This window comes from Nematolebias whitei, chromosome 3 (assembly GCF_014905685.2).
Source record: "Nematolebias whitei isolate Nwh7 chromosome 3, NemWhi1, whole genome shotgun sequence".
Classification (NCBI taxonomy): Eukaryota; Metazoa; Chordata; class Actinopteri; order Cyprinodontiformes; family Rivulidae; genus Nematolebias; species Nematolebias whitei.
This window is the reverse complement of record NC_056500.1, coordinates 28,479,604-28,492,604: the sequence shown is the minus strand read 5'-3', so window position 1 is coordinate 28,492,604 and position 13,001 is coordinate 28,479,604. Positions and strand designations below refer to the sequence as shown.

Genomic DNA, 13,001 nt, shown 5'->3' with positions numbered 1-13,001 from the left:
AATTGAATTCACAGGCTCAGTGGGAAGTAACTTGTACAAAAAAAGGTTGAATGAAAAAGGATCTAAGACATACACTAAACAATAATAATATAATAACGTATTAAACAGTTCCTCAACCTCAACAATGGTTATTCTCATGATTACGGCACACTGCACTGACAAACTGTACGCTTCCCATTTTTAAAAATCCCACTAATAAGACCTCTCTGCTCAATGATGTCCATCCTTTTACCTAACCACCAAGTTGTAAGAGTTTTGAGTTGTAACAAAGGCAAATTCTGTGTTGCAGACATTTTACCAGCGCTAAACAGCAGGCGTGTAAAAAAATCCAACATGCGTGAGATGCACCTTCATAGGCGTCGCAACCATTATATGTGAAGGGGACAAGTCCCCCCCACATAAAAAAAACGTTCATTTGGACACCCCCCCCCCCCCCCCCCCACACACACACACACACACACTTTTACTATGAAACATTAGTTCAGGCGGCACAGTTTTTCTTTCTTCATGAACAAATCCATTCCACTTGATTAATAGGAGAATATTCAAGCCACTGAAACTCCACTCCAAGTTTTCCTGGTTACCTCCAACTCTAAACACAGCAGCTGCCTGCACTGTTTCTCCTGTGAGTCTCATAAATGTGCACAGGTGGAGGGGGTGGAGACACCTCTGTGTTGCTCGCTCGCCATTTTAGTGAGTTTAGTTCTAGCAGTTGTTGACCAGGGGGGTCGATCATAAACATATATTCATGTTAGGAGGATGCTTGAGAGGAGCGCTACGTCTGTAGCATGTTAGCTTAGCAGTAACTGTGACGCTGTCAGTCGCTGCAGGTGTAAGAGACGCTGTGTGTTCAGGTGCATTAAAGTTGAAATGTCTTTAAAACCCCACAACTTATTGTCCTCAAGCTTCATGAGAAACATCATTTAGATGAGTAGTGGAACACAAGTAAAAATGTCCAGTTGTGATGTTTTTTATTTCTCTATAAAGATAAATAGTGTCGACCTGACGCTCTGTATTAAAGTGTATTAAAGTTAAATGTCTTTAAAACCCACAGCTGAATTTACACAAACTTGGTGAGAAACATGCTTTAAATGTGTGGAATTAAAGAAAATCTAGGTGAAATGCTGCTTTTTTTTGTACATTAGTGTACACTTCTGTGTGCGCACACACACACACACACCTACACACATCATTGTGTCCCCCCCCCCCGCATTACAGATGCTTCTGACGTCCTTGTGCACCCTATACATGCAGTCCATCACTGAGACACATAAACACCCAAAACAGACAAAAATGAACACTCACACCTAAAATCAATTTAGAATCGTAATCATGATTATTTTTTTTTTTATATACTGTCGGATGAAACTGGAGGACCTGGAGAAAGCTCATACATGAACAAGCAGAACATACAAAGTCCATGCAGAAAGTCCATATGTTGAAATAGTAACTGCATAAATGGAAGTCTGTTCATGCCAGGCAAATCCCTAAGTGTGGGTATGGCAGCAAAACATTTGCAACCAAGATTAGAAATTTTTAATTCTAAATACATTTTAAATTAGAGACCAGACTGTGATTACGAAACTACAACTCCACTCAAATTTACAAACATGCCAGAGTAATATCATGTTTTGAGATTTCTTTAAGTAATTTCCTAAACACAGGAGAAGATGTATGAACATTCATGAGGCAACTGTTGCTAATTTTGTAAACCTTTCATCTTGCAAGTTACAAAAATGTAAAACTCATTGAAGGCATATGGAGAGGGGACTGCAGTATACGTACCACCACCATGAGTGTAAAAATCCTGGAGGCTCCCCAAGTGTGATATTCTTCTCCCATCGAATCTTTGAGGAAGAAAGGAAAAAGGGCAAAAGGAGAATGATGAATTAGATGCTGCAACATGTTTTATGCATAATGTAACCATTTTGTTTAATGGCCACGTTTAGACTGGCAGAGCGACAGTCGGGCAGATAAAGAATAGGCCAACACGGAGCACAGTGATCTATAGAAGTGCAGTTTTGTGAGTGAGAAACTGTGACTGTCTTCAAGTAGTAGCGGTCCTCTGCGCTGCCCTCACAAACCCAGCGGAGCTCCTGTTTGTATCTGGACTCTGAGATAAGATTCAATGAGAGATAGGGGACCGACTGCCTACTGTACACACTCCCTCAGACACAAACACACACAGATTTAAGGCATTACATATATATATATATATATATATATATATATATATATATATATATATACATACAGTCTGTGAGAACAGCATGACACCAGCAGGATTTCTCCTTTTTCTAGATCTGCTTCATATGGAAAAACAAAAAAACTGTCACAATTCCCACGTTTCTATTAAAGTGTCTATTCTACAGATTTCCCTTGTGCCACTTATAATGATGTGATGTGCAGCGCGTTGTTGTGGGCCTGTTGATTTAATGCTGCTAAAGAGCTGAGTGCTGCACTGTGCAGGAGAGCATAGAGTGCTAAAGTTCTCCCGAGGACATGGGTGGATTGTGTGTATACCGCAAACATGAACACGTGCGTGCACAGCCCACTGAAGGAGGAGCAGAAGCTAATTAAAGCAGGAGAGGCCAGGTGATAGTGCTCATTCATCTGCAGGTGTGTGCATGTGTGCGCTTTAAGTTTAAGTTTCAAATGTGTTGGAACATGTTTGTGTGTTTCATGTGCATGACCCAAATTTTTTTTTTTATTATTATTAACGTGCTTTTAGAAAGAAGTTAGATCAAGCACTTAAAAAGTTTATTGGATCATCTTTGTGTGATATTTGATAACTTGTTAGAAGAAAAAGCATTTTGTTCATTAAAATTCATAAAGTTTTTGTTTCAACATGTAACAAGTGGTAAGCTGATGTCCCCCGCCGCTGAGGGATTTGAATAGTTAATGTTTGTAGTTTTCTAGATGAGTGTTTTTCTGGACTGGAAGTAAACTGAAAATGCAAGTAAACCTTAATGTTTGTGGTACAAGATATTCAAATATGTAAATAGACAGTGTAGAAGAACAGAGATAGGTTTATTTTGTTTTCCTTTGCTTGTCTGAAGCAGTGCACTGGGATGGATACTGGTAAATGAAGGGAGCAATTTTATCAATGACCAGGTGCAATGGCTGAGCTTGGGGGTGGCCATTGGTGGCCTTGACCACCAAATAATTATCTTCAGCCACCGCAATCATTTGAGAAAACTATATTTTTGAGCAATATAAAAAAAGTAGAAGATAATTTCCTAACTAGTTTCTTGAAATGATAGGGATGGTTGGTTTACAGATATATGTGGTGGTTGGCTAGCTTGCATTTTGACTTTGCAAAACAATTTTGTTTATTTTATTGTTGATGATACCTGACAACTACTGAAAACCCCAAATTCAGTATCTCAGAAAATTAGAATATTACTTAAGACCAAATAAAAAAAATGATTTTTAATTTTTTAAATGAAATAAATCAACTTTTTCATGATAATCTAATTTTATGACCAGCACCTGTATAGCTGCAGCCATCTTGGGTTTTGACGTGACAACCCAGTTTTTGAAAGCAATCATTCTTACACCTAGATGCAGCCGCACGCCAAAATGAAAGTTGATATCTCACTTACTTTTCAAGTTATTGTGAACACAACATACTTTGTACATGGACAATGGACAGATGGACGGACAAACATGGAAGGACAGTTTTGTCACTCTCTTTATTCCACGATGGGTGGACAAGAATGGATTGTTTTAATTTTAAAGAGCCTTATTTGACACTTTTTTACTTTTTATTTGGTAAATTCCATCCGTACTTCCATCCATTCTTAACTGTTTCTCCCTGTCTGGGTTCATGGGAGGTCAGTGGTGCCCATATCCAACAGTCACTGTTCAAGAGGCGGGGTCCCTGGACTGGTCTCCAGTCCATCACAGGGACACATAGAGACAAACGAGACAAACAACCATTCATTCTCTCACTCACATCCAGGGACAATTTAGAGTTAGCAGTCAGCCTAACATGCATGTTTCTGGTCTTTGGGAGGAAACTGGAGTATCTGCAGTAAACCCATGCATGTACGGAGAGAACATGCAAACTCCACCTAGAAAGATACCCAACCATCTTCTGGCAAACATCTCGCTGGGAGGCAGCAGTTCTACCAACTGAGCTACTGTGCTCAGTTGGTAGAAAAATATTATATAGGTTGAAAAATAAAATCCCCATTTGTGTCTTGGATATAAATATTTCATGTAAAATGGTTTATTTATTCTGCTCGGAAGTAAAAAAGAAAAAAGAGGAAAAAGCAGGTTGAAGAGCCAGGTTAATAAACATAGTCAAAGTAAAAACTAAAGAATATTAAAAACTCTAAAACCTTTTAACAAGAAATATTGCAATGTGCTAGTGCAATAAAATGACTTTTTTCACTGTAATACTCATGAGAAATTTCTTATGCTTAAGGCATATTGTTAAAATCACATAAAGCTGATGTTCAACTGATTCTTTCCATGTAAATAAAAAACAGATGTGGGCAAAATAAACAAAATCCGTTATGAAACCTAATGTTGCAGACCGTTTTTGATCAATTTTCCATCAAATTGGTTTAACCTGCAAGTCATTTGGTCATATGGTCCATGTGCATGTGTTATGCATATGTTGTTTTAATACTTACATCTTATATTTGTGTGCCTCTGGTCCCCTGCGACCCTGATTTTCACCTCTTTGCAGCAGCTCAGTGAATAAATCTTAAATCTCTGAGAGGAGACCCAACAACAAGTCCTCAGAAACAATTTGAAGTTAGAGGATTGCTGCAGCTTGGTTGCCTGACCTCATCTCCCCATCACCACTTCATAAGTCGGGTTCATGTTCTGGTGTTTTAAACAGTTATGACCTAATTTAAGACATTTAAAATAAAAGCTGCCATAATGAAAATTTCTTTAATCCTTTCCCAGTTTTGTTGTTCAGACCCAGACATTTTTCTTTGCCTTTTTATATTAGAAAAACTATTTTTAAACTGCTGTAAAATGAATTTTCTCCACTTTGGAAATAAATTATAAATCTGTGCATATACTGTTTTGTTTATTGTCTCCCACTTTGTAACTATTACTAACTACTACAATACGTATTAAGAAGCTTTAAATAGCCAATTAAAAGAATATGATATTTCCAAAAACACCTCTTGCCAAAGATTAATGAAAAAAAAAAAATCCAAGTGTTTACAGTCAATAAAATTTTAAAGACAAGAGCTGTATGTTTGGGCCAAAAAAGAAAAAAGAAAAAAGTCACCTGACAATAAAACAATCCTTAATATGTTATTCAATGCTATAGCTGTATGTTTTAATATTAATCACATAATTTTGATTTTATTTATTTATTTATTTATTTGGTGGGGGTTGTTTTTTTTATTATTACATAACATTATTTATCAGTCTTGTAAACAACAGCTTCAAACATTAGGGTGCTTAATGACAGGACACATAAATAAAATCCAAACTACTTAGACCTGCCTTTCCTTGCTCTCTCAAAGAGAATGAATGTATTTTGTCGAGCTGAACAAAGCTGAGTTCTGTTGGAGGACGCCGGACCATTAGCAGGAAGGATGTCCATTAAGGAAAAGGATGCATCACATTAGAGACCTTACTTCTTCTACAGTTCAGAGCTATAATGTGGGATTAATACATGAAGACGACCTGGGACAAATTTAGGATTAAACTGGACTCAATCATACATTTGTCTAAACACAACATAAACAACAACACATGCTTGGCAAAATATCACAATTAAAGGTTGAATTATTCAACCTATAAACTATAATGTCATGAAGATATTAACAGGGGAAAAAAACAACATTACAGTTGTTTTGCAAATAAAAAAAATGTTAATAACAAAGCTATATAATAACATCTCAACAGCTGTTTAAACCCAGAAGATGTAATGTGAACTCTATGGCTGAGCATACAGTACGAGGGGAATCCCATTCGTTCTTCCTGAACAGGAAGTTACATTAGAAGCACTTCTTACCTCTGACAGGAAGGTCTGTGCTGATTTCTGTGCGCCGACATGAAGCAAATACTCATACACATATAAAGCTAACCTGGAAGACAAAACAGAGGGGAGAAAGTTTAGTGTTAAGGTTTTTATTCTTTTTTTTTTTAACCTTTTTTTACTTTTATGAGAAAAACACATGCTTATTCTCTTTTCGTTACTTTAGTTTTATACTAAATAATAATAATAATATATGCTTATTCTCTTTATCATCAATCAGGATTTTTGAAATTCCAAAAAAAAAGGGAGAATCCAACTCCTGAACAAACTTGGCAGAAAGTCATTATTGCTCCCATGACAACAGGTTTGGATAAACGAGAATTGACTGTAGAAGATCATATATATTGTGAAAGGGTTGTAAATGTGTAATGCAAAGCTGTGCAGCTCAGAGCTAAAGAGCTCTGGTGGCACTCAGCCATACTTGTGTGGTTTCAGGATCTGGCTGCTGAGGCAGAGACACTGAAAACAAAGCAGTGCAGACACTCAGAGGAACGTGGAGGAGATATAGAACACACTCCGACAAGGCTCTCAGACATTACCACATTGCTTGTCAGGTGTGATTTGTCCAACCAACAACGTAGCCGCAACTGATAAAAGATTAAAACTTTTCAGTTTTACAATAAAGTCTTAAAAAAAGTTATGTTTTCCATGTTTAGGATGCAGCTTTTGTTGCACCACATTGGTAATTGAAAGTAGCATCCCCTGAAGAAATGCACATCACCAGTAGCCTTGCATGCCAAGACTTTAAACAAAGATCTTGCCCGCTCCGTTAGCTCTTGAGAATGTGATGGGGATAACTCACAGCTACTACCACTTCTGTAAAATTGGTCAACTTATAGTTATTTTTTGTGATTGTAAAGGTTCTTGGCAGCCATTTTGAATTGAAATGACTCCAATAGTTATTTATCAGTTCAGAGGGTTCCAATAAAACAAGCCAGTTGTTCATGAGATATTTTACTAACAGAGAGACAAATAAACACACAGATACAAGCAGTACGATCTCCCACCCTTCATTGCAGAGGGCATTAATGTAGGAATGTTAAATGTGCCTCATGGGTTCATGACTTGACACATTTCTTTTAACTAAAGATTTCTTAAAGGTGGAAATAAGTTTTTGGAAGATTATGTTAATTTGTTTCTTTCATGCAAGCGATAATATATGAGACAGTCTGGTAGTGTGACCTTTTTTTCTCCTCCCACTTCATAGTAATATATTTTCTACTTAGTTCTCACCCAAACATGACAGTTGAGAGATAAAAGTACAGAAAGTTAGACTGAAAGTGGCTAAAGCTTTAACATACATGGTTAAGGGTTAGAAATACCTATTTTTTATTGTTTGCACATTTTATTACACATAGATTTGTGTTTTCCCTTGTGGCACAAGGACACTGACCAAGAAAAACATTAATCTGTGGTGCCATCTAACTATTTTTAATCCTGGTTGTCAGTCGAACTCTTAGTGTTACGAGAAGTAATTTAGATTGGCGTTAATAAACAAGTAAGTTCTAACTCGTTTTAGACTAAACAATTTTTTTTGGTATCTTTGAATTTACTCATATTTTCTCCTGTATGGCTGAACAGAGCCCAGTCACACAACACAGTTGGCATCAGCTGTACTCGCTCATCGTTCAGAGGCATTTAAAGGCCTCGTTGCCTATCTGAGGGTGAGAAGTGGGACAGCCGGCCAGTCTCAGCGCTGACGTAAAACTCTGTATAATATCAAATAAAGGCTTGTATTCATACGCAATGTAAACCCTGTTCCCACCTGCCATCAACATGTATCCTGGAAGATACAAACACAAGCACAAAGCTTCAAGTAGGTGTGGAAGAACACAGGTTACATCAAGAACGTGGTTTTGCATTAACTTATCAAGACTGGAGATAACTTTTGATGACTAGTGGCAAAATCTTTTTTAAAGAAGAAGCAATTAAAATCTTAATCTTATATAAGAGAATAAATGGAAAGATGTTGCAGAGCTCGGCACAGAGTCAAGAAACGTGAAGCTTGTTCATTCTCTATAAACAGAAACAGGTTTTCTTATGTGCTCAGCCATTGTGACGCAAGAATTGTTTGAATTCTTAGAATCAGAGGGCGATCTCTGCAGAAAAAAGGTAAAGCCAATATGGGGAGGCCAGAAATGCCTTTGCCTAATAAAAAACAAGTCTTGAAATGTGAGTGGCAAAAGACGCAGAAAGGGGGTGTCAGGGTGAATTTGAGAGGAAACCATAAATCCCATTGCAGTCAGAGGTGAGAGGTCAATGTTCCCTCCATTTTAATGTATAATCTCTGTATATAACACAAAAAGTTGTGGGAATTAAAAGTTTTCATAAGTTTGGACACTTCAAAAGTTTTTTTTTTTTAAAGTTTGGACACTTCAGAAGTTTTTTAAAAAGTTTGGACACGTCAAAAGTTTGAAAAAGTTTGGAAACTTCAAAAGTTAGCTAATGGTTGAACATTCTGTGAAAAAACTCTAACTATAAAGCCTAAACTGCAATAGTGTAAAAACATAAGTTTGGTCAAGTAAAGTCCAACTTTTCTTTGACCCATTTAAACTTGGAATATCATTTCTCCTCTGAAGTACGCTTGAGTTGTAGAGCTACAAAACAGGGCTTGGTTTTCCCCTGGGTTTCATTTAAATTCAGTTGATTTCCATAATTTCTCAAATTTTTTGCAAAATTTGTCTACATTGTGCAATGTACTGCTATTAAAAGTCATAAGACATTATTTCCAATTAGGCCACATGAATAGGTGTAAAATTTGCATCAAAGTTGTGTGACAAAATGCAGGATGATTTTTAACACAAGAGTAATGAGTGCTTTAATTCTGATGCATTGACATGCTTAACTAGTTACACATACCAAAACAGCTTTTCCAGTAGGCTGGAAATAATACGTAAAGTTAGCTACTTCAACGTTTTGAAAAGTGACTCAAGTGGCTCTTTTAAATATGGCGGCTCGCCTGCGGGGCTTTGTGATGTCTTGCTAATTTGAAGAGCTGCTACGCTTTACCAGGTGCTTCTAATTTAAATATCAGGGTGTCAAAATGGCGGTGTAGACCCTCCGCTTTTGATTGACACCTCTTCTAACCAATCGGGTCGATCTATAGATTCTCCAGAGCCAATATTATTGATTGATTAATCAGCTTTGATGCCTGTTCTGATGCTACAGACATACTGTATAGCAAATCAAATTCCCGTCATGTGGATATGCAATGTTCACAGGAAAAATCTAAAAAGGAAGTAGGAAACAAATTGTAAAACTATTTTTTAGTCTGAGCCTGCATGCATGCCCTCTTTTTAAAAGCAACAAATGCTTTGTTTTGTGATTTATTTTTAACTAAAAGATGGCAAAATGTACGGTAAACAAAAATATTGCTCTTTCGAGGTGGCCAAGTGGTTTAAGAGAAGGAAGAGGGATGAAAAAGAAGGATAAAAATGTTAAGGATGCTCTATTTCACAAACTTACTGATTGTAGAACTTCACTTTTCAACTTAGTAACACAAAGTTCTGCATTAATTTGAGTGGGGCCATTCTGTGTTTCCAAAGAGACATGCATGTTGCCCCTCACTAATTTGTCCCAAGCATGACTCTTAGCAGTAAAACCAAAGATGGTGACACAGTTTCTGTGGCATGTTATAGAACCGCCTGCTTAACTAATGAGCCAAAACAAATACAGAGTACCGTTCATAATCTGACATTTGTCTCATGGATGGAAATAAAGCACATATTTGTGTATACAGCTGCATCTAAAATAATAGAATTTAGCAAAAAACTTCCATTTTATCAATCATTTCAGAAAGTGAAACTCATATAGTACATATATTCATTTAGAATGTAAGTTTTAATCATCAAGATTACAAAAAATAAAGGCTTGAAATACTTCACTGTATGTGTAATGAATCTATGGTATGTAACAGGAGTTTCATTTTCTGAAATGACGCTTGAGAAAAGAAATTGCACTATTTCACAATATTCACTTTTTTTTTTTTTAGATGTGTCTGTATGACCTGAATAACAGTGGTCGTAGTAGACCAAAGTGGAGACATATTTGAATGTCAGGTGAAACTGGTGAGCTCTGAGCTGCCCACTAATAATCATACCATGCAAGATGAGCATGCAGCATGAATAAAGCCAAACAGCTATTAGCTGGCCTAACTCGATGTGTCTAGACTTTGAAAGAAACCAGCTCATTGGGACACAGACAGAACAAGAAGAACATGCAAATTGCACACATCGAGCCTCTTTCAGCCTCCTGATTCAAACTCAAAACTGCCTTGCTGTGAGGTGTAATCACGAGGTAATGGTGAAAATTGCAAGCGAAATGAGAAATAACATATCTGTTCTTTAGCCCCACAAGCAGAGCAGTCATGGCGAGAAATAAAAATACTTTTCTTTTATTACGTCACCAATTAAACTGCCTTACTTGCCATGTCATATGTCTATTTAAAATGCAGTTTCAGATCTGTCAAAATGGTCAAAACACACACTTAAACTTTTGTAGCGGAGAAGAAATTGTGAAATGTTTACCCAGATGTTGCTTGGCAACAAAACAGTGGGACTTCATAAAAATTGTGGCTCCCCTCCAAGAAATAGTACAAAACGTTATTAGAAAGAGTAATAAATCATTTTTAATCTGTTTTTGTAAGATAAAACTCAACATTACCTGTTGAATTGTGAGAGTTAAAAGTACTAATAAAATAGTTTTATTTCCTTTAGGCAGAACCAGGCTGTTATCCTATTTTAATCTGTTGCTGACATCAGCTTTAAACAGAACAGGTATGCGTGTATAATTGCATATTTGACATCCATCCATTATCTTTACCCGCTTATTACATTTTGGGTCACGGGGGTCGCTGGTGCCCATGTCCAGCAATCACTGTGCGAGGGGCGGGGTACACCCTGGACGGGTCGCAAGTCCATCACAGGGACGCATAGAGACAAACGAGACAAACAACCATTCACTCTCTCACTCACACCTAGGGACAATTTAGAGTTACCAATCAGCCTAACATGCATGTTTTTGGTCTGTGGGAGAAAACCGGAGTACCCGGAGAAAACCCACGCATGCACGGAGAGAACATGCAAACTCCACCCAGAAAGGCCCCTGGACCGGGGTTTGAACCAGGGACCTGCTCGCTGAGAGGCAGCAGCTCTACCAGTTGCACCACCGTGCTGCGCATATTTGACATGCAATTGTTTATTTGAAACATTCTAGTCTTGCTTCATATAGTCATTTTATAGGAACTATTTTCCTTAACATGTTTGAGAGTCTATAAAAAGGTTCTTGCAACTGTTTTGTTATTATTCTTAATTATACTGTGCTTGTGGTTCTATTAGAATAGATATACAATGTTCTCAGATAAGTTTATATAATGAATTGGCTATCTTGATTATGTTTTATTCATATCTCCACAACAGGACATTTAGTGATGCAACTAGCTGATGATCTTTTACAGAAGATCCTGAGTACCTCAAGGATGAGTTATTGGTCCCTGTTTTTACTGCATAAATGCTACCATACGAACCAAAGTTCATAAACATAATATGCCATTCCAATTTTACACAATTATTATTAAACTTCATTTTGATTCTTCCATAAAAAGCCACCTTATTATTCTTTAAAAAATGTGAAAATTCTAGGTTTGACTATTGAATATAAAGTCAGTGAAGTCAGAATATGAAGTCAGTATTGATGATTTTATTCTGTTTGTTGCAACATTCCTAAATTCAGTCATTTTCCTCTACCAAAGAAACTGTTATTTTTACAATTATTAAATCAAGCCTTGACTACTACTGAACAATTTTTTCTATGCATGCTTAAAACAAACATGGCATTTATTTGAAATGCTGCTGCCAGATCGTCTGATCAATTTTTAACACATAAACAAATAAATACAATTGAACAGAAAATCCAACACAACTTGTGCATTTTAGATATGTTTAAAAATCCAAATTGTCATCGACTTAGTTGAGGGTAACCCCTAAAACATGAATGAATTAAACATTAATTCATTCACCCTATAAAGCTGGGTGAGCCCTGAGGTTTTTACATCTTCTGGCCCTTCATACAACTGTGCATATGTTGCTAAATTTATAAGCAGCTTCCACCAGTATTTTACTACTTGCATTTTTATGACTATTGTTTTTGGCTTTGTAAAAATTACTGCAAAATATTACATACAAAATATTTATTATCTTCTTTTTACTCTGACTTCTGAGAGTCCCAAGAATTCTACTTTACGGTTTCACAAATCACTGTAGGGTCCCAATTACAGCTTTGGAAACCACTGTTAAAGAAATATTTGGACTGATAAACGGGATTTTTTCTAATAAGGGCTCCATTATTCTGAAAATATTTGCCAGAGGACATGAAGTGCAACACATTCCTGTCCTATTATAAATCCATCCATCCATCAATCCATTATCTTTACCCACTTCTTCCTTTTCAGGTCATGGGGGTCACTGGTGCCCATGTTCAGCAGTCACTGTGCAAGAGGCGGGGGACACTCTGGACAGATCTCCAGTCCATCGCTGGGACACAGAGGCAAACGAGACAAACAACTATTCACTCTCTCACTCACACCTACGGACAATTTAAAGTTACCAATCAGCCTAACATGCATGTTTTTGGTCTGTCAGAGGAAATCGGAGTACCCGGAGAAAACCCCCGCATGCACGGCAAGAACATGTAAACTCCACCCAGAAAGCAACAAAGTCCATGCTCAATAATTCAGGTATACAATCCAACATTTTTCAGTCAGGTCATCTGGACAGTTTCTTTTTTTTGTGATGAAACATTTCGCCCTCGGTCAGGAAGGCTTCATCGGTCAAGGAAACACACAAAAAAAATGATTCTTCCCCCAACAGCTTACTCCAAAGTGTAACAAACCAGTTCTGCTTGTGATAAGATGGTCTCTTTGGTACGCCCCCTCCTCCATGGCCGGCCCTCTTCCTTGTTGACAGTCTTGTCAAACTAGTTGAAAACA

At 37.1% G+C, this 13,001-nt stretch overlaps 1 protein-coding gene across 1 annotated transcript in view; it reads right to left on the bottom strand.

The window, feature by feature from the left end:
• Positions 1-13,001, bottom strand: part of ssbp4 (single stranded DNA binding protein 4) — a 125,485-nt gene that overhangs the window by 94,453 nt on the left and 18,031 nt on the right. Inside the window, exons 2-3 of the mRNA XM_037698172.1 lie at positions 5,993-6,065; positions 1,786-1,847 (exon numbers count right to left, since the gene is read on the bottom strand). Coding sequence (XP_037554100.1) covers positions 1,786-1,847; positions 5,993-6,065 — 135 coding nt within the window. The remainder of the gene's footprint in view (positions 1-1,785; positions 1,848-5,992; positions 6,066-13,001) is intronic.